The sequence below is a fragment of the Mytilus californianus genome, unplaced genomic scaffold, assembly GCF_021869535.1.
Source record: "Mytilus californianus isolate M0D057914Y unplaced genomic scaffold, xbMytCali1.0.p SCAF_8, whole genome shotgun sequence".
Lineage (NCBI taxonomy): Eukaryota > Metazoa > Mollusca > Bivalvia > Mytilida > Mytilidae > Mytilus > Mytilus californianus.
This window is the reverse complement of record NW_026262734.1, coordinates 11,639,749-11,662,617: the sequence shown is the minus strand read 5'-3', so window position 1 is coordinate 11,662,617 and position 22,869 is coordinate 11,639,749. Positions and strand designations below refer to the sequence as shown.

Below are 22,869 nucleotides of genomic sequence, written 5' to 3'. Positions count from 1 at the left end.
ATTAATCCACTCACCACAGTCTGTACATAATGATGAAGTAATTTCCCGTATCTTTCAGAATTAATCCACTCACTACAGTCTGTACATAATGATGAAGATAATTTCCTGTATCTTTCAGAATTAATCCACTCACCACAGTTGGTACATATTGATGAAGATAATTTCCCGTATCTTTCAGAATTAATCCACTCACTACAGTCTGTACATAATGATGAAGATAATTTCCCGTATCTTTCAGAATTAATCCACTCACTACAGTCTGTACATAATGATGAAGATAATTTCCTGTATCTTTCAGAATTAATCCACTCACCACAGTTGGTACATAATGATGAAGACAATTTCACGTATCTTTCAGAATTAATCCACTCACCACAGTCTGTACATAATGATGAAGACAATTTCCCGTATCTTTCAGAATTAATCCACTCACCACAGTCTGTACATAATGATGAAGACAATTTCCCGTATCTTTCAGAATTAATCCACTCACCACAGTCTGTACATAATGATGAAGATAATTGTCGAGCCTGCGACTTTTGTCGCAGAAAGCTCGACATAGGGATAGCGATCCGGCGGCGGCGGCGGCGGCGGCGGCGGCGTTAGCTAACTTCTTAAAAGCTTTATATTTTAGAAGATGGAAGACCTGGATGCTTCATACTTTGTATATGGATGCCTCATGTTACGAAGTTTCCGTCAGTCACATGTCCAATGTCCTTGACCTCATTTTCATGGTTCAGTGACTACTTGAAAAAAAAGTTCAGATTTTTTGTAATGTTAAATTCTCTCTTATTATAAGTAATAGGATAACTATATTTGGTATGTGCGTACCTTGCAAGGTCCTCATGCCCGTCAGACAGTTTTCACTTGACCTCGACCTCATTTCATGGATCAGTGAACAAGGTTAAGTTTTGGTGGTCAAGTCCATATCTCAGATACTATAAGCAATAGGTCTAGTATATTCGGTGTATGGAAGGACTGTAAGGTGTACATGTCCAACTGGCAGGTGTCATCTGACCTTGACCTCATTTTCATGGTTCAGTGGTTATAGTTAAGTTTTTGTGTTTTGGTCTGTTTTTCTTATACTGTATGCAATAGGTCTACTATATTAGGTGTATGGAATGATTGTAAGGTGTACATGTCTAGCTGGCAGGTGTCATCTGACCTTGACCTCATTTTCATGGTTCAGTGGTCAAAGTTAAGTTTTTGAGTTTTGGTCTTTTTTTCTAATACTGCATGCAATAGGTCAGCTATATTTGGTGTATGGAATGATTGTAAGGTGTACATGTCTAGCTGGCAGGTGTCATCTTACCTTGACCTCATTTTCATGGTTCAGTGGTCAAAGTTAAGTTTTTGAGTTTTGGTCTTTTTTTCTAATACTATATGCAATAGTTCAACTATATTTGGTATGGAAATATTTTATGATCTATATGTCAGTCATGCAGATTTTATTTGACCTTGACCTCATTTTCAAGGTTCATTGCTCAGTGTTAAGTTTTTGTGTTTTCGTCTGTTTTTCTTAAACTATAAGCAATAGGTCAACTATATTTGTTGTATGGAAGAATTGTTAGCTGTACATGCCTGCCTAGCATGGTTCATCTGACCTTGACCTCATTTTCATGGTTCATTGGTCAATGTTTAGTTTACTTGGTTAATGTGAAGTTTATGTGACAGTTGTAATAAAGCTTTATATTTAGGACTATCAACATAATATCAATGATTAGTAAAGAAGGCGAGACATTTCAGCGTGTGCACTCTTGTTTCCTGTATCTTTCAGAATTAATCCACTCACCACAGTTGGTACATATTGATGAAGATAATTTCCCGTATCTTTCAGAATTAATCCACTCACTACAGTCTGTACATAATGATGAAGATAATTTCCTGTATCTTTCAGAATTAATCCACTCACCACAGTTGGTACATATTGATGAAGATAATTTCCCGTATCTTTCAGAATTAATCCACTCACTACAGTCTGTACATAATGATGAAGATAATTTCCTGTATCTTTTAGAGTTAATCTACCCACCACAGTCTGTACATAATGATGAAGACAATTTCCCGTATCTTTCAGATTTAATCCACTCACCACAGTCTGTACATAATGATGAAGACAATTTCCCGTATCTTTCAGAATTAATCCACTCACCACAGTCTGTACATAATGATGAAGATAATTGTCGAGCCTGCGACTTTTGTCGCAGAAAGCTCGACATAGGGATAGCGATCCGGCGGCGGCGGCGGCGGCGGCGGCGTTAGCTAACTTCTTAAAAGCTTTATATTTTAGAAGATGGAAGACCTGGATGCTTCATACTTTGTATATGGATGCCTCATGTTACGAAGTTTCCGTCAGTCACATGTCCAATGTCCTTGACCTCATTTTCATGGTTCAGTGACTACTTGAAAAAAAAGTTCAGATTTTTTGTAATGTTAAATTCTCTCTTATTATAAGTAATAGGATAACTATATTTGGTATGTGCGTACCTTGCAAGGTCCTCATGCCCGTCAGACAGTTTTCACTTGACCTCGACCTCATTTCATGGATCAGTGAACAAGGTTAAGTTTTGGTGGTCAAGTCCATATCTCAGATACTATAAGCAATAGGTCTAGTATATTCGGTGTATGGAAGGACTGTAAGGTGTACATGTCCAACTGGCAGGTGTCATCTGACCTTGACCTCATTTTCATGGTTCAGTGGTTATAGTTAAGTTTTTGTGTTTTGGTCTGTTTTTCTTATACTGTATGCAATAGGTCTACTATATTAGGTGTATGGAATGATTGTAAGGTGTACATGTCTAGCTGGCAGGTGTCATCTGACCTTGACCTCATTTTCATGGTTCAGTGGTCAAAGTTAAGTTTTTGAGTTTTGGTCTTTTTTTCTAATACTGCATGCAATAGGTCAGCTATATTTGGTGTATGGAATGATTGTAAGGTGTACATGTCTAGCTGGCAGGTGTCATCTTACCTTGACCTCATTTTCATGGTTCAGTGGTCAAAGTTAAGTTTTTGAGTTTTGGTCTTTTTTTCTAATACTATATGCAATAGTTCAACTATATTTGGTATGGAAATATTTTATGATCTATATGTCAGTCATGCAGATTTTATTTGACCTTGACCTCATTTTCAAGGTTCATTGCTCAGTGTTAAGTTTTTGTGTTTTCGTCTGTTTTTCTTAAACTATAAGCAATAGGTCAACTATATTTGTTGTATGGAAGAATTGTTAGCTGTACATGCCTGCCTAGCATGGTTCATCTGACCTTGACCTCATTTTCATGGTTCATTGGTCAATGTTTAGTTTACTTGGTTAATGTGAAGTTTATGTGACAGTTGTAATAAAGCTTTATATTTAGGACTATCAACATAATATCAATGATTAGTAAAGAAGGCGAGACATTTCAGCGTGTGCACTCTTGTTTCCTGTATCTTTCAGAATTAATCCACTCACCACAGTTGGTACATATTGATGAAGATAATTTCCCGTATCTTTCAGAATTAATCCACTCACTACAGTCTGTACATAATGATGAAGATAATTTCCTGTATCTTTCAGAATTAATCCACTCACCACAGTTGGTACATATTGATGAAGATAATTTCCCGTATCTTTCAGAATTAATCCACTCACTACAGTCTGTACATAATGATGAAGATAATTTCCTGTATCTTTTAGAGTTAATCTACCCACCACAGTCTGTACATAATGATGAAGACAATTTCCCGTATCTTTCAGATTTAATCCACTCACCACAGTCTGTACATAATGATGAAGATAATTTTACGTATCTTTCAGATTTAATCCACTCACCACAGTCTGTACATAATGATGAAGATAATTTCCCGTATCTTTCAGATTTAATCCACTCACCACAGTCTGTACATAATGATGAAGATAATTTCTCGTATCTTTCAGATTTAATCCACTCACCACAGTCTGTACATAATGATGAAGATAATTTCCCGTATCTTTCAGATTTAATCCACTCACCACAGTCTGTACATAATGATGAAGATAATTTCACGTATCTTTCAGATTTAATCCACTCACCACAGTCTGTACATAATGATGAAGATAATTTCACGTATCTTTCAGAATTAATCCACTCACCACAGTCTGTACATAATGATGAAGATAATTTCCCTTATCTTTCAGATTTAATCTACCCACCACAGTCTGTACATAATGATGAAGATAATTTCACGTATCTTTCAGAATTGATCCACTCACCACAGTCTGTACATAATGATGAAGATAATTTCTCGTATCTTTCAGAATTGATCCACTCACCACAGTCTGTACATAATGATGAAGACAATTTCCCGTATCTTTCAGATTTAATCCACTCACCACAGTCTGTACATAATGATGAAGATAATTTCACGTATCTTTCAGATTTAATCCACTCACCACAGTCTGTACATAATGATGAAGATAATTTCCCGTATCTTTCAGATTTAATCCACTCACCACAGTCTGTACATAATGATGAAGATAATTTCCCGTATCTTTCAGATTTAATCCACTCACCACAGTCTGTACATAATGATGAAGATAATTTCCCGTATCTTTCAGATTTAATCCACTCACCACAGTCTGTACATAATGATGAAGATAATTTCACGTATCTTTCAGATTTAATCCACTCACCACAGTCTGTACATAATGATGAAGATAATTTCCCGTATCTTTCAGATTTAATCCACTCACCACAGTCTGTACATAATGATGAAGATAATTTCACGTATCTTTCAGAATTAATCCACTCACCACAGTCTGTACATAATGATGAAGATAATTTCCCGTATCTTTCAGATTTAATCTACCCACCACAGTCTGTACATAATGATAAAGATAATTTCACTTATCTTTCAGAATTGATCCACTCACCACAGTCTGTACATAATGATGAAGATAATTTCTCGTATCTTTCAGAATTGATCCACTCACCACAGTCTGTACATAATGATGAAGATAATTTCCCTTTTGTTGATTATGATGAGTATGATGCTCAGATCTTTAAAGTGCCAGTCCCAAGTTTTGGGTGAGTAAAATGTTAACCTTACAAGAAAATATATAAACTATTAAAAGACTACAACATCCAGGTTACGACAAGGTAAAGGTTTTATTCTGTCGACATGTTTCTGCCTTTTCCTGTGGGGTTTTCTGTTGGATAATAAGATCTTGTATTGTATTTGATTGGAATGGCTTGTTATGGTGTGGTGGGTTTTCATCATCCTGCAGATGTGGCAATTTCTTTTACAAGGGCCTCTTCGGGGCCCCTTGTAAGGTGGTTGATGTCACTTCTCACTAGTAGTTGTCGTAAATCTGGGGCTTTCTGAGGCATGAGGATCATTTTGGCTTGGCTAATTTTGTATGTTTCAGGCAATCTTTCAAAAATTTCTTTCCTTTGTGTTTTTGGTTTGCTTGATAGGCAGATTGTGAGGGTTGTGATTAATTATGAATGATATCGTTTTTTCCGTTTTTTCTTTGACAAGTAGCAAATTTCTTTGTTCTTTCTGTCTTGCGGTATCTATGGCCTTGTTAGGTAGATTTTCAGGATATCCTCTATTTAGGATTTTTTTGTATTTTTTCGAAGTCTATGTTATGACTGCAAATTCGTCTTATGCGGATGGCCTGGCTGTAAGGGATGCTTTGTTTTTGATGTAAAGGGTGACAAGATTTGTTATGCAGGTATAGGTGTGCGTCTGTGGGTTTGGTGTACAGGCTGGTTATGAGGTTGCCATTGTCATCTTTAATTTACTGTAGTGTCTAGAAAATAGATTTCCGTATCACTTTCATGGTACGAATTCGGGCTTATTTTGAAGGTATCTAGAGCCTCGCAAGAGTGTGGCCAAATCATGAATATATTGTCTATATAGCATAACCATATTAACGGCTTGTGCGGTTGTGATTCTAGAAATTTCTGTTTCCAAGAAAATATATGGTCAAAATTGTTTTAATTTGATTAACATTTGCTTTTTTCTAATATTTACTTTATTCATTTTAATTCATTACCAGGTAACATTTTTTAAGGATGCTATATTAGTTTAAACATATTTTATTTGAAACATAACACACAAAATATGATTGCAGTATTATTCAAAGGGATTCAAAAACAAGATTGTTCATATATTAATCTAGAGGTGGCATATTGTATATAGATATAGGAAGATGTGGTATGAGTGCCAATGAGACAACTCTCCATCCATGTAATAATTTATAAAAGTAAACCATTATAGGTCAAGGTACAGCCTTCAACACGGAGCCTTGGCTCACACCAAACAGCAAGCTAAAAAGGGCCCCAAAAATTACTAGTGTAAAACCATTCAAACGGGAAAACCAAAGGTCTAATCTATATAAAAACGAGATAGTTGAGAAGTTGATTTTCAACACATACTCTAATTTATCATGGCAATTGTTTGAAGCTTCATTAAATGAAGTTCAAGACTCTCATGTTCCTTTCACAGTAGAAAATAATCAAAATAGTGTAAAAGGGATGAGGGAGATTTTTATTTCTTATTTTGGACTGATTTCACAAAATAGGATTCTAAAAAATAATTTTATGTTTTCATATAAATAACTATCCAAACCTTAATTATGAAAGCTTTACAGTAAAATGTCTTAATAGTAAAAAGGTGCACTTGAGTGTGTATAAGAGGAGACAATTGTATGTCAATGGTGACAGCAATCCAACAATAGACATATAAAGTTTCTCATAGGGGCTTCATCAATAGAAGTGTGCTCACACCTAGCAAAATATGTATATATTTGTAAGTATTTAATAAAAGGGACCTACTATCACAGAGGGGAGTTTGACATGTAAAATCAATACTCAACAACATAGAACTAATTAGTTTTTAAGTTAGACTTGTATTTCTGTTTTCTTTTTAGTTCCCTTTTGGTCACATAGCTTCTTTTGTATTAAAGTTTCTGTACACCATCTGATTTCATATTTTTGGGTATGAGGTTCCTAAAGACTGTTAGTTTAGAAAAGCGATTCTGACACACCAAATTTATCAAATATTATATTCAATTTTGGAATGAGGAAGTTATAACAGTGTTGATGATAATATTGACATCAGTCATGATTTTTTTATGGTATGATTAATATTCAGGAGTTTGAAAATTAACAAATTTGAGCAATTTACTTTGTATTGTAGGCTAGGTGAAAGGAAAAGAATTATTAGATATCAAAGTAACAAAAACACTATATCTACTTTGGCTGAAGCCAAGCGCCTTCGTCGTCCAAGAGACAGACATATATCTGATGACTTTGCTGGATTAGCACTGGAGAAATCTGAAGGTCGTAGTCAAGGAACAAGGTCACCTGCTATAAATATACCAAGGTCACCTAGTGGAGAAGAAGTAGCATATTCTGTTGGATGTTATCCTGTTATTGGTTTGTATATTTTTACAGAATTAGTTATTGACTTGTTTTTTTGGGGGTAACAGCTTTTTTTAAATAAGCCAGAAGGTTGATTACGTATAAAAAATACTTAAGGGGTTCTGCGAAACCCTGTGTCTCGACTGCGATTACTGCTGTCAGTGTTAAAGTGTAATGTTGACTTAAAAAGTGAGTCCAATTATCAGTTAAATACAGAATTTAAAAGAAATTCAAACTTTTTCTTTAGATGCTATTTTTTGGTCTTGAAGATGAGCTTCTGTTCAAGTTTCATAACAATCCATGAAGGTTTGCAAATTTATCATGTAAATTTTTTTTTATTCCAGACTGTCCTTAAATGATAACTGTAAAAACTATCAGAAAAATGCTAAAAATGAAAAAATATATTTTCAAAGGTTTGCTTCAGACATTATCTCTTAATCATTAAAAAGCTACTGTCAAAGTTTCATAAAACTCTATGAAGGTTTGACAAAGTAATTGATGCGTAACAAACTTTAACCCCAGACTTATCTACTTGTTAACTGTAAAAAACTAAGTCCATTTATCAGTAAAATACAGAAAAATGAAAATAAATATTTTCAAATTTTGTTCTGCATACTGTCTTTTGGTCATTAAAAAGCTTCTGTCCAAATTCTATAAAAATCAATGAAGGTTTGACAAATTTATATTATTGATGACTGAAAAACTTTAACCTCAGACAAAATCTGAAGTTAACTGTAAAAAAAACTAAGTCCATTTAGTAGTAAAATAAGGAAAAATAAAAATTAATATTTTCAAAATTTTGCCTGTATCCTGTATTTTGGTCATAAACAAGCGTCTGTCCCAATTTCATAAATTCCATGTATGTTTGACAGAGTTATTGATGTCCAAAAAATCTTTTAACCACAAACTGAACCTAACTGTTGACGCCGCCCTATGGGATCCCTATGTCTTGTTTTTGCAAAATTTATTCGCAAGCTCGAAAAAAATGAGCGTTGTCAAAGAACAGCTGTCCTTACATCTAGTCTTTTGAAACAATATTTTGCCTACAATTAGATTCCTTTAAGGTTTTATGCTGAATGTACTTAAAAATAGAATTTTCTTGTGGTATTCATTTTATATGTATAGAATTGCAGAATAGGTAACTTGAATGAACTCTTTTAACAAATTGTATTTCTAATAGGACTCTCAATTTATGTTTATAAAACTAGAAAATTAATATGCAGAAGCATTAATACAAAAGTGTGAAAATTCTATGCCTAAGATTGATGTGTTTTCAGCTTTTGTGTATCATAAGGGAATTTTGAAAATTTGAAATTCTCAATATTTATAATTTTTCAGACAAAAAGCTGTCATTTGAATCTACAGACAGTGAAGAGACAATCAAATTGAGGCCCAGGGTGGGGAGTGCTGGATCACCTGTCAGTCATTCCAGGGCACAACATCATGTCAAGTCACGTCGTGCCCTCATCAACCCTTTTGCTCCATCTAGGATGCAATTCAAAATGACATCCTACAGAAGAAGATGGGTACATGCTTTCCCCAGAGGTATGTAAGAGGGTACAAATGCTCTTGATCGTCAAGCGTCAAATGTCGGTTTTTCACTACCGTTAGTATCAAATGAGCCTTAATTTTTTTATCGTCATTCGTCAAATCTAATTTTGTAGCTACTGTTAGCGTCAAATGGAGTAAAATGTTTATCGTTAACGTTATTTTAACAAATATTTTACTGTCATTCATCATGTGGGGAACCCCATTCCTACCCTTATGTAAACCTTTTCACACTTATGAATGGTTAATATAACATACGTTTAACATAGTCTGTTAAATTACTAATAATGATTTATTTTAAGTATAGTTGATCTATTTGAAGAATGGTTAGCTGAGTGGTATAGATGTGCATAAGGGAGTCTTTAAGTTTTGTTTTAAATTCAATGCTATTTTTTGCATCAACTATTTTGGGAGGGGGAGGGGGTTGTGGCATAGAGCTTTTATCACAGAAAAAAATCTCTCACGATTTATGATTTTTAAGCATAAAAATTGTCCATTTACATTTCGCCTCACTCCCCTTAGCAGTATATATTTTGTTACCTTGATTTTCGCCCCAAATTCAGAAATCCTGCCTCTACCCCATGATTATTAATCATGTGTGTTCTAAACAAGGAAAGGGAATGAGGCATAGAGACCAACCCAAAAATAAGGGGTGTGCATCAGGGTAAAATCAGAAAAATGTACTAAACACAAATTTTCTATCTTTATAAAAGGAGGGGACCTGAATCTAGCCCTCAGTTTCATATTCTACGTTATATTTACAGATTTACGTGGAGCTGCAGTACAAACCCATCACATACATACAAGTACTACAGATGCTATAGAAGAGGAGCATTGTCTGCCAACACCAGAAGTTTTACAGGTAAAAGATAATCGTATACGAGCATCTAGTGTTTTTTCCAGTAAGTTTTCTTTCTTTTTATTGCATCCCAATGATTTAAAGACTAATCAATATCAGTACTACAAAATAGGTGATCAGGCCATGCAGATTCTTCACACAGACCAGCGGAAATTAACAAGATTTATCAACATCAGGAAATTTTCCAGAAATACCATTGAATACCATACTAAATTCAGACGTATAAAGAATAGGAGAGTGTTACCCCATCATCTACACAATTCTTATAACATAGATTGCTGTTATATAAGGCACAAAAGCGTTTTAAAAAAGTTATATGTACAACACAAAAAGATTAAAATATACCTAATACTCTTATTAGCACCTGAAGTTTTACCTAGGAAAAATACAGAAAGATTAACAAAATAAACTTCAGAAATATTGAATTTTTTGCATTATTAAAAATATATAATATCTATTGAAGTTTGAGGAATATGCAACTGAATAGTTCACCACCTGAACTGTTGCAATTAGATGCAAGAATAGTCTTGTCTGAGGGATTCACGGATGAATTTAAGAAAAGCTTTGCCTGATGTTTTAAGTATTGGTTCTTAAAAAATACCCCACCTACATTCAAAGGTCAATACCAAATAATGATGTGTAACTTGTTAAAAAGGTTATATTTTATACGAAATGATTTCATTTACTGTTTTTCTTATAGGGTGCACATTTAGCTTTAGAAGCAAGAAAAACTAAGCTGTTTTCAAGACAAAGCAGTAATGATTTTGTGGATGGTCCTGGGTATGTATAATGAATTTTTTCACGTCTGGACTTTATTGTCATTTTTACAAGTTGTTGGTTTAATAATTGAGGGGGAGGTGAAGTTCTGTACATTTTTGATAGATAATGACATCATAGTCTAGATATATATAGGTAGGTTTGCTGGGCCTAAGAGGTCAGGGTTACTGATAAAAAAAAATTCATTTCAGGCTGTTCTGAAATTTCTTACAATCAACTTAAATATTAAACATAATTATACCTCACGCAACGAGTTGCAGAGGGTATAATGTTTTTGATCCGTCCGTCTGTTTGTCCGTCCGGTCGTCCGTCAGTCAGTCAGTCAGTCAGTCAGTCCGTCAGTCCTGTTTCTTGTCATCGCAACTCCTCTCAAACCACACCACAGAATTTCATGAAACCTTTGTAGATAATAAGGACATACTATGTAGTTGTGCATATCGACAGGAAATTACGATTCAATTCTTTTTCTAGGAGTTACACCCCTTTCAACTTATTTACTTTAATGTACTACTGCAACAGTTTGTCATCACAACTCCTCTCAAACCACACAACAGAATTTCATGAAACCTTTTCAGATAATAAGGACATACTACGCAGATGTGCATATCGACAGGAAATTACGATTCAATTTTTTTTCCAGGAGTTACGCCCCTTTGAACTTATTTGCCCAATATACTACTGCAACCTTTTGTCATCGTAACTCCTCTCAAACCACACAACAGAATTTCATGAAACTTTTTCAGATAATAAGGACATACTACGTAGATGTGCATATCGACAGGAAATTACAATTCAATTTTTTTTCCAGGAGTTACGCCCCTTTGAACTTATTTGCCCAATATACTACTGCAACCTTTTGTCATCGCAACTCCTCTCAAACCACACAACAGAATTTCATGAAACCTTTTCAGATAATAAGGACATACTACGCTGATGTGCATATCGACAGGAAATTATGATTCTTTTTTTTTTCAGGAGTTACGCCCCTTTGAACTTATTTGCCCAGTATACTACTGCAACCTTTTGTCATCGCAACTCCTCTCAAACCACACAACAGAATTTCATGAAACCTTTTCAGATAATAAGGACATACTACGCTGATGTGCATATCGACAGGAAATTATGATTCTTTTTTTTTTCAGGAGTTACGCCCCTTTGAACTTATTTGCCCAGTATACTACTGCAACCTTTTGTCATCGCAACTCCTCTCAAACCACACAACAGAATTTCATGAAACTGTGTAGATAATAAGGACATACTATGTAGATGTGCATATTGACAGGAAATTATGATTCAATTTTTTTTTCTGATACAATTTTTTTTTCTTACACTTAATTTTATTTCTCCAATGACAATGTGGGGACGTGGGGTATGTGAGCACGCTCACTAAGGTTCTTTTATTAAATTGCTACTTAAACCTCATGTTCAATAATATCGTTTTTGAAACTTGTTAAATCATTTTATCTTTTTTTTGTTTTTCACAGAAATGAAGGTCGAGACTCTGGTGGTAGTAGTTTAGGCTTATCTCCTCTTCATTCTAGTTACCAAGGAAACAATGATCCACATTGGCCATCATCAACAGGGTCTTCAGTGTTCATGCAAGATTTAGGTATGAAAAAAAAAAGAAATGAATAAACTGTTACTGCTCAGATATTTTTGCACTTCTCAAATCTGAGTTTAAATTCAAGATCAACAAAAATTTATTTGCCGATGTAACTGCTCAATCTTTTGTAGTTAATTTTACGTAATTTTTAACAGGAAATGTGTTGACAAATATGTATCATTTAAATCATGGTATCACTAAAGTACTGTCTCCTTGGTGGATTGTATTTTTTTGGGATTTATAGTCCACCAGCTGTGGTATAAACCCAGTAGTAGTAAATGACACATGTTTCTAGAATAACCTTCATCGGACCAACATTTGGGTATCTATAAGATTAAAACATCTGAGAGCATAAAAACCAAAAGGGCCTAAACAGAACAGAAAAAAAACTGGATAGTTGCACAAATATGGTGAATATTGCCGATTTCTGATTATTGATTATTCTCTCCAGACCATGTTATATGGTTCTATATTCAGGCCATCAGTATCACTCCAATTACCCTGTATTACCTGAATCAAGTTACTTGGAGATGTTAATCACATTCAATATTTTAGTCATTTTAAATGTGTGGATTTTCACAGGTTCTTCATAATTTGATTAAGTTATTTATAAAGAAATTCTATATTTTAAAAGGTCACTATTTTATTTATTATGATAGGCATAAGCTAGTTTAATTAATTAAGATGTAGATCAATCACTAAGGGACCATTTTTATTGATTGTATCATATATAATATCAGAGATGAATTTTACATAGGTTTAGTGTCTGGGCGGAGTAAATCAGCTAAAGACAAATCATATCTGTGGGGGCCTACAGGCGAGCAGGAATGGAGTCCAGAAATGACAACAGGTTTGTATACAAAGTTTTGAGTAGTCATCTTTTATAATCAGATAAATCCCTATTTATAATGATATATTCACTGATTTTGGTACCTCCCCATATGCACAAATGCAAAATATTTATGTATATGACACAAGTTTCCATGGTTTATTACCTGTTGCCATATTCTATCATTTTATTATTTTTACCTTCTAAAAAGCCAAAGAGTTTGAAATCCAGAACAACATGGAAACAATTTTAAGATTAAGAATTGAGATACTGAACTAGTTACTATTTTATGATTTCAATGATCAAACATTTTACATTGGGGTAAAAACAATTTCATCGATTGATAAGTGTGTCCTTCAAATTGATATAAATGATTTGTTGAAACTTTTTTGGCGGTGGACATTCTAGTGCATTTTTTTTAGTGTTTTTGTCAAATAAGCAAAATAACTCTGTTGTAAATTTTTTTCTCTTTTACAGTATTGAATGTTAAACTTGAATATAACATCATATATTTCCCTGATTGCTAGTGTCGTAAAAACTATGAATAACAAATAAAATTACGAGTGTTCAATGTATTACAGTATACTTCCTTTTTATTTAGTTAGATAAAATAAAATGAGTCCCAATCCCAAAACAAGTGTACATACATTTTGAATCACATTCAAATTTAAAAAGAAAAAGTTCTTTGAAGTAAACCATGAAGATTTGTCTATATATTTTAAATAAGAATACTCACTTTTGTCTATTGGGCAATTTATTATCAGAAACAAAAATGCCAGAAAAAAAAATGAATTCCTTTATCATATCTTTTTTTGTAATATTAAATGTGTTTGCCATATTTTTTAATGTGTGTTTGATACTATAAATTTGTTGGTCCATATATACACTTTACACTTGTAATGATATACACATAAGTCACACCTGAAAGTATAAATGTAAATAAAGTATCTGATATCATAGGTGACAATATTCATACCAGTCATAGCTCGTTAAAGTCATTTAATATCATACTGTAAATGAAATAGGATATTGGGTTACTCATCTCTAATTCCATATCAACCCTCGTCTGATATCAGGTTCTAAACTGAGCTCTCAGGTTGATACAAGAGGTTAAATCAAAACTTTAAATATGATATTTTAACAACATTTTCTTGTTATGTGTACATCAGAATTGTCAAGCTTACATTTTAAGGACAAGGGCAAAATTGTAGGCTGACAATAAAATTCACTGTATTAACTTTAACGGTACCAATTTTGCTGCACCTGATGCACATTTCGACAATTCATTTCAGTGATGCACTAGGCTAAAATATTTGAAAATTCAAAACATGGTTCAAAAGTCGAAGAGCTGATAAGAATAGAGCTAAATCGGAATTTATGTTTCATTTTGATTTTATATTCAAGTATGAAAGCTGAGGTTTCTTTTTTGGAACACTACAAATATCATAAGATACTGAAATTTTCCATGACAAAATAGCTATTACTAATGCATTGGAGATTTTAGAGAGAAAATTAATTTGTATGTTTTAGTCCAGACATGAATAGGATAAGTAGACAATTTATAATTAGCTCCTCTTAAAACCATAAAGTATGCATTAGTTTTAGAAGTGGACAGTTTATAAAGTTAGCTCCCCTTAAATCCATATAGTATGCATAGGTTTAATTTAAATCCATAATGTATGCATATGTTAAATTGGGCAGTGTTTAAAGTTAGATACATTTAAATCCATAAAATATGCATAGGTTTTAGTGGGTAGTTTATAAAGTTAGCTCCCCTTAAATCCATACAGTAAGCATAGGTTTAAGTGGGCAGTTTATAAAAGTTACCAATCCTTACCTGCATAATCGGCTGTGCATCGGTTTAAATATAAAATTTATAAAAACTACACAGTTAAATCTATAGTCAAGTATTCATAAAATTACGTAGGCAACTTATAAAAGAGGGGCGAAAGATACCAGAGGGACAGTCAAACTCATAGATTGAAAATAAACTGACAACGCCATGGCTAAAAAATAAAAAGACAGACAAATAATAGTACACAAGACACAACATAGAAAACTAAAGTCAAAGCAACACGAACCCCACCAAAAAAGTAGCCCACCCTTAAATCCATAGTATAAAAAAGGATGCATAGATTGAAGTCAGCAACTAATAAAAGTTAACACTTTGTACATTCATGGTGAAGTATTCATTTGTTTAAGTAGTCAATTTATAAAAGTTTTCCACCCTTAAATCTATTGTAATATGCATTGGTTTTAGTTGGCAATTTATAGAGGCTTCATAATATATCAATAATCCAGAAAAAAACATTAAATAGATCAAGATAAGATGAGGGAATTCATTTTTGTCCATGATGAATTTGAAAAAGCAAGACTAAGGTGTGCTGTTTCCGGCAGTGGCAGCAGCGTCAACAATGTATATGGTCCTGATTAGGGTCAGTTTAAAGGGAATTACTAGTGGAAGGTCAATGATATTTGGTATGCAGTTGTATTAGTATTGGCACGTCTCAAATGAATATAATTTGGCCCGACCCTTCAGTCATGGTCTATTGACTTTCTTACTTTTGCTTAGTTTACATATTAAAGTTTACAATATGTCAGTTAAAGGTAAACTACTAGCGGTAGGTCAGTCAATGATATTTGGTATGCAGTTATATAAGCATTGGAACATCTCATTTCAAAGAAGATTATTTGGTCTGCCCCCTCAGTTATGGTCTATTGACGTTTACATGTCTAAGTTTGTGATAAGGTCAGTTTAAGATGAACCACTAATGACAAGTCAATGTTATTGGATACACAGTTGTATTAGAATTTGAACGCTCATTTCAACAGAGATTATACAGCCCCATCCCCTCATCATGGTTGATTGACTTTGAAAATTTTGCATAGATTATATATTTAAGTTTGTGTTAAGGCCAGTTTTAAGGGAAGCACTTATAGTATTTGGTATGCTTTGTATAAGCATTGGCATTTCTTATTTGCATATTGTTATTTGGCCCTGCACCTTAATTCATGGTTCATTGACTTTGAATGTTTTGCGTATGAAAATAAGGAGATGTGGTATGATTGCCAATGAGACAACTATCCACCAAAGTTCAAATGAAGTAGATGTAAGCACTTATAGGCAACCATACGGCCTTCAACAATGAAAAAAACCCATACTGTATAGTCAGCTATTAACCCTTACCATGCTGAATTGTTTTCAGAAATTGTCTAATTTTCGATTATTTGCAAAAATATGCAAATTATATGCAAATGAGCTGTACCCTGATGCTGATGCATATTGATTGCATTAAATCAAAGATAGGGGATCACGGGGTGGGGTGGTCGGGGTGAGGAGGCAGGGGGAGGGTGAGCGGGAATTTGCCCCAAATTTGGTCCTCATGTGCAAAACGCGTCAATTTTGACGTTTTTACGTTCTTTTTCTCGACCTGGAAGTCCGAGGGATGCTAATAGATGCATCCAACTGTAGTTTGCATGTAGAGTGGACCCCAGTGAACACATTAATCACAACAGTTGTTAGGTCGGAGTGAAACTGATCTGGGTACACCAGTCTTAAAAAGGTCATTTGCACCAAAATTCCAAATATTTCCGACTTTTTCCAATTTTTTACTTTAACTTGACCTGCATCCGGAAGTAATCGTTGCCTAGGCGTATTTTGATAATAAACACGATCAGTAGTTATATGCCTTGGGGTTTACACTATTTGTCCAAGTTTCAGGCCTCACAACTTCGTGTTTCAGACCTCGAAGGTAAGCCCACCCCTCCAAATAACCCAATTTTGTCCAATTTCAATTTTCCAAGTTCGTATTTGAGCTCAAAATGAACATTAAAAGTGAGAAAGATGACAATTAATGGTGTAAGATTGAGGAAACATGCATACACTTCGAATTAGATGGCATTACGTTGACCTCCAAAAAAATGGAGCACCATTGGTGCCAAATAACGGTGGTCTGGGTACGGCCGTAATATTACGGCCCCCGCATGGTAAGGGTTAAAAGCCCCGACATGAACAATATGAAACAATTGAAAAATCTAAGAGCATAATTTATAACAAAACAACTTATGAAATACAAATATTACAGACATGGATTAACGACAATCATTGAACTATAGGCTCCTGACTTGAGACAGGCACATAAAGAATGTGGTGAGGTTAAACATGTTTTAAGGCGCCAACCCTTGCATAGTTCATATTTTAAAGTATTGCCATTTTAATTTCAAAATTTGCATTATACTATCAAAATAACATAAAGGCGAGGCATATCTCTGTGTCAACATTTTATTAACTATCGCATTGTGTGATATTTAGATATATTGTTATCTTGGTATAATAATCAAAATACATGTATTATTATTTGACATTTTCTGCAATTATATTAAAGGTATTGGCTAAACTTATATATTACAATATATAGACACAAATGTCTACAAAAATCATATATCTTTTCCATGATTGCTATAGACAATTATAATTGCTGTGGAAATTGTGTCTAATGCTCAAAACAGTAATCAATCTTGCACCTTTTAATTAAATTCTTCACATGGTTCTTTGTAGATCTTTCTGTATTTTGATTGGTTGTTATTTGTTCTGCATGATGTTGCATTCTGGTTAATATGCATGGTGTTTGCTTATGCTTAAAATTTCTGTCAATGGTTTTTTCCAATATTTGATGATTTTTTGTTCGACAAGAACTTTTTTCACTATGTCCATAAGGAAAATTATCCTTTGTATATTTGTATATTTTATGCATATTTCTATTTTCAAAATACAGTTATATGCATTGCATATCAGTTTGTTAAACAAGAAATTTCAAACAATAGTTGTTGAAAATTTTGATTTACCTGTTTAAAAAATGGAAATAATTGAATCTATAACTCATAAAAATACAAATACATAATTTTCTGGTTTATCGTCTTGACACAGGTGTAGTTGTGTGTATTTTCAGTTTAGATTACACAGTAAGTTGTAGTTGTGTGTATTTTCAGTGTAGATTACACAGTAAGTTAATGCCAGTTGTGTTTTTTCTTCATCTAAATTTTTTGAAATAAAAAATAGCATTATTTCCCTATATTTTTCCTTAGCATACTGCAGTAACACATAGTGCTTGATGTATTTTTTTAATGACACATTCTTTTGCTAGTATAAATTTTTTAAAAAGAAGATACAAATTCATTTCTTACTTTATTATCCTTACAAAGCAAGGTATATTTGTTTTTTATAAGTCCTTTGCTTTCAAATATCTGGCTTTGAGCGTTCCTGATGAAGGTAAATCCAGAAAAGCGCTTGAGACGCATGACATTTATGAAGTGTAGTTTTCTTTTTTTTTTCATCTGTCATTTTCTTTTTTCTTTATTACCGGTAGGCTTTAGTACATATAACATTCTGTCATTCTAACAATCCAAATAGACATGTGTTACTCATGGGATCATATGTCATACCTCTTTAAAGACAAACGTTGCTCATGGGATCATATGTCATACCTCTTTAAAGACAAATATTGCTCGTGGGATCATATGTCATACCTCTTGAAAGACACATCTTGCTCATGGGATCATATGTCATACCTCTGTAAAGACAAATGTTGTTCAATGGATCATATCGCATACATCTTAAAAGACAAACGTTACTTATAGGATCATATAGCCGACCGTGCGAGGGTTTTATAGCCAGTCAAGGTCGTTAAAAACCCCCATAAGTAAGTGGGATCAAAAGACAAATGTTGCTCATGGGATCATATGTCATACCTCTTTAAAGACAAACGTCGCTCATTGGATCATATATCATGCATCTTTAAAGACAAACGTTGCTCATTGGATCATATATCATGCATCTTTAAAGACAAATGTTGCTCATGGGATCATATGTCACACTTCTTTAAAGACAAACGTTGCTCATGGGATCATATGTCATACCTCTTTAAAAACAAACGTTGCTCATGGGATCATATGTCATACCTCTAAAAAGACAAATGCTGCTCGTGGGATTATATGACATACCTCGTAAAAGACACATAGAAAAGCTAGTTGTTTAAATGCTAGATTACAACTTTCCTCATCAATTTCTATTACAGCTCTTTTTCATTTTATTTGTTCATAGTACAATTTCTATAGATTCTGCTTTGTGTCCACTTCAAGTAGTAATAATAATACACTGCCAGTTTTAATGTTATTTCATTATTTTTGCTTTATAATTTTTTTCCAAGGTCTTATTATCAAAATACGGATGACTACACATTTGAATAAGCATTGGTTATTTCACAGGAATTAGAAAAGTCATTTTCTTGTAAAATATTGTGGTTGATTAATTGCCATTTTCATATTGAAGTATGGACGTTAAGCAAACAACATATAAGTCAAATCATAAAATGGAGACTTCATCATACAACTGTTTTCACCCATATTGAGGAAACTTTCAAATCAAACCTTTTTAGAATCAAAGATATGATTTTGATATTATTATTAAAAGACACAATGAATTTTAAAAATGTTATTTTTTTTACTGATTGAAAAATTCAGTGAGATAGGTCAGTCCCCTTGCATTTGGAGTCTATGGCCTGTTCAGTCAAACAGTTTTACAAAGGGTTTGATTTGAAAAAAAAAGATTCACTGAATACACACACAGGCTCTTCAAGTATGGACCTCCTTTTTCTTTTTTTTTTCTTTTTAGGGAAGGGGGGGGGGGGGGGTTTGGTCAAGGTAGTTTTTGATGAAGTTCAAGTCCAATCAACTTGAAACTTAGTACACATGTTCCCTATGATATGATCTTTCTAATTTTAATGCCAAATTAGAGTTTTGACCCCAATTTATGGTCCACTGAACATAGAAAATGATAGTGCGAGTAGGGCATCCATGTACTATGGACACATTCTTGTTTATTAAATTTTCATTTGATATTTTAACTTTTCTTTTATGTTATGTGTTTTGCTCTGATTCATACAATCTTTCAATGTCTGTAGTTTATACATGCCGCCGCTCTACTCTTATTTTCCAAAAGGCAGGAAATGTTTCCCATATTGTTGTTAAATTTTGGAGTCTATAAACAACAGGGAAGCCATTTGAACTGATTGTACTACCAGGTATATGATTTTGTGCATTGCATTTGGAGTCTATGGCCTGTACAGTCGAACTGGTGTTTGGAATCTTCTCTGGTCATCAGAAATGGCCTATACCTACGTGTACATCCCCTCTACTTTTATTTTTCACAAGGCAAGAAAGGTTTCCTGTATTTTATTTTATTTTGGCGTCTAAAAAATGTGAAACTGTTTGACCCTGTTGGACTATAGAATGAATGAATGAATGAATGAATATATAGTTATAAAACACCATATATATCTTTATCTAATATATATCAATTTTGATTATATGATTTTGTGCATTGCATTTGGAGTCAAAAGTTTGGCATCTACTTCTGTCATTTAGAATTGATTCTACAAAATTTAAGCTCTTAGAAGTGAAAATTTAAAATTTCTGGATAGCTGTCTGATTGTATATATACAAACCAACCACAGACACCTATCAAAAGAACAGTATTTTTTTTGTGTTGATACATGTCCTAATTTTTATGATTTAACGGAAATATGGTGCTTTAGTGTGCTGGAGGTGAGCAAAAGACAACACAGTAACATAAGAGAAAATAAAAGGGGGTCCATACCCCAAGTGCCAGTGTGTACACAGATATCTGTGCAAACCTCATGTAAAATCAGCTTCAAATTCACTTCATTTCAACAGAAAAAGAGTTTTCTGTAAATGTCATTCCATATGAAACTTGCATTCATTTGACTTTAAAAATATCCTGTGCTCAGGAAATATTCACAAACTGCTCTGAAAGTTATTTTTCATCATTCAAGGTTCATCAATATGGGAAGCTATACTCCTCTCATGTTCAAAGTTTTTATAGAGTTGTGTCCCTTTCAAATAGATTGTAAAGTATCTCTTTGACTTTAATGTTACAGATTCAATATTTTAGATATCTTAAGATTTTGCTTTGTTTTTATAACTATGTTAGAATTTTTCATGTTCCTTTGTCTATCCATCAGTGTGTCAGAAACAAATGTTTCCAGATGATAACTTGTTTAACCCTTCCTTGATTGGAATAAAACTAATGATGGAAAAAGTAGGGAAAGGAAAGAAGCCTTTTTGATTTGGGAGTCAAAGTTAAGCTGACTATTACTAAAAATAGCCAAAGAAACCAAAATAGGACTTCATCCAAAAAACCCTTTTTTCGATTTATATTAATCCTTGAAATACAAGACATGGTCATTATTGTTTTCTCTCAATAAATGTGCAGTTCTGTGAGGATCTCTGCCAACTGTCCACTTTTTATTATCTAGTAAAAAAATAAAAATGATGCATTATAACAGCTTATATAAAAGCAACTCTATACAAATCAAGAACAAGGGAGGCAACTTTTTAGAACATGAAGCAGCAATATATTTGTATTTTATTAACATAATAATGTTCAGTGAGGATATTGAATTTCAGGTACAGATTGGCGGCCAGCCGAAAGTCACAGAAATATTCAGTCAGAGTCGTGTTTGATTAAACCTCTTCTAGGGACTGATTTTCAGTCCAAAAATTTTTGTGCCGGAATAAGTATGAATTAGTGTATTTTTACCTTTTGTAGATTTTCTCACCATTTTCTTCAAATGTTGTGGTCCAAAATTTACAAAAGCACTATGTGGCATGCAGGTGCATTGTGGGAACTCTGCTTTATTACTTGCATTTTTTATTTCTGTTGTAAATGCTTCATTCCTGTTGGTCTAATTATAGTTCTCATCTTTATTTTTAAAAGATGAAATATAAAACTTGATGAATAAATTTGTTCAACACTTTGCAAAAAATATTTGAAGAAAATGCAGTTTTTAACATAGTATATGCTCCTGAATTTATAAATATACTATTATAAATTGGATTGCTAATATATTATTGTATGCTTATAAGTAACAGCTAATTTGAAATTAGATTTTAACAGGTATGAATGCATATTACATGTATATATATAATCTTATGGTGTGATTTATTTTTTGTTAAATTATATCTGACAAAAAAAAATGAATTTTGTATTGTCTTTGTATTGATATCGGAAATTTAAATTACTTTCTTATTTTAACAAGAAAAGTGACTTTTTTGTGAATTATGCTATAGGGGTGTTGTCCATCCATACTTCTTGTCACTTAATTTAGATTATCTTGTAAAGATTTTCATTACTACTAAAAAGTTCCCACATTGTGCTCCATGCCTTTGGTATAAAAACTTAACATTTTCAATGGGAATTGGAATAACATACTTATCAAGATATCACAGGGGTTATGGTTCTTTGTAGTAGGTAAAAGAAAATTGTTTAATCTGAGGTTGTATTCAGTTGCTATGGAAGCAATTATCACATGATATTTAACACATCTGAGTAATTCAAGTCTTTGACTGTAATTGATTTTTTTGTCAGGTATAATTTGACAACAGTGACCTAGTTTGCAGTGCAGATAATGCTTCAATTTTTACTAACAAATTATGTATTTCTTTTTACAGATAGGTTTTTTAAGACTTTATTTGTTATTATCTTTTATAATTGTCTGTGTGTTTTATAATTGTCGATGTGTTTCATAATTGTCTGTGTGTTTTATAATTGTCTGTAAGTTTTGTAATTGTCTGTAAGTTTTGTAATTGTCTGTGACTTTTTATGACAGCATGTCTGTATGGATTCTTTAAAATAACACCTTTAATGTGATTAAAGAGTTAATACTTTTGTTGTGTGTTCCATAGTTCTATCCAATTGTTAAGTATTATTGAAAGGTATAATATTTAAAGCAACATTTCTAAATGGTCTATGTTTTTACATTTTGATTCCATTTGAAGCCACTGTATGTAT

General features: G+C 33.1%; 1 protein-coding gene across 4 annotated transcripts in view; it reads left to right on the top strand.

Annotated features, from left to right (window-relative positions):
- LOC127712073 (GATOR complex protein Iml1-like) overlaps positions 1–22,869 on the top strand; it is a 111,549-nt gene that overhangs the window by 47,430 nt on the left and 41,250 nt on the right. For 3 of the 4 annotated variants that reach the window (XM_052218267.1, XM_052218268.1, XM_052218266.1), the window contains exons 16-23: positions 4,934–5,042; positions 7,162–7,400; positions 8,724–8,930; positions 9,698–9,795; positions 10,493–10,572; positions 12,054–12,178; positions 12,930–13,022; positions 21,486–21,596. In XM_052218267.1, the coding sequence (XP_052074227.1) occupies positions 4,934–5,042; positions 7,162–7,400; positions 8,724–8,930; positions 9,698–9,795; positions 10,493–10,572; positions 12,054–12,178; positions 12,930–13,022; positions 21,486–21,596 (1,062 nt within the window). The remainder of the gene's footprint in view (positions 1–4,933; positions 5,043–7,161; positions 7,401–8,723; positions 8,931–9,697; positions 9,796–10,492; positions 10,573–12,053; positions 12,179–12,929; positions 13,023–21,485; positions 21,597–22,869) is intronic. The other variant, XM_052218270.1, reaches the window with a different exon arrangement.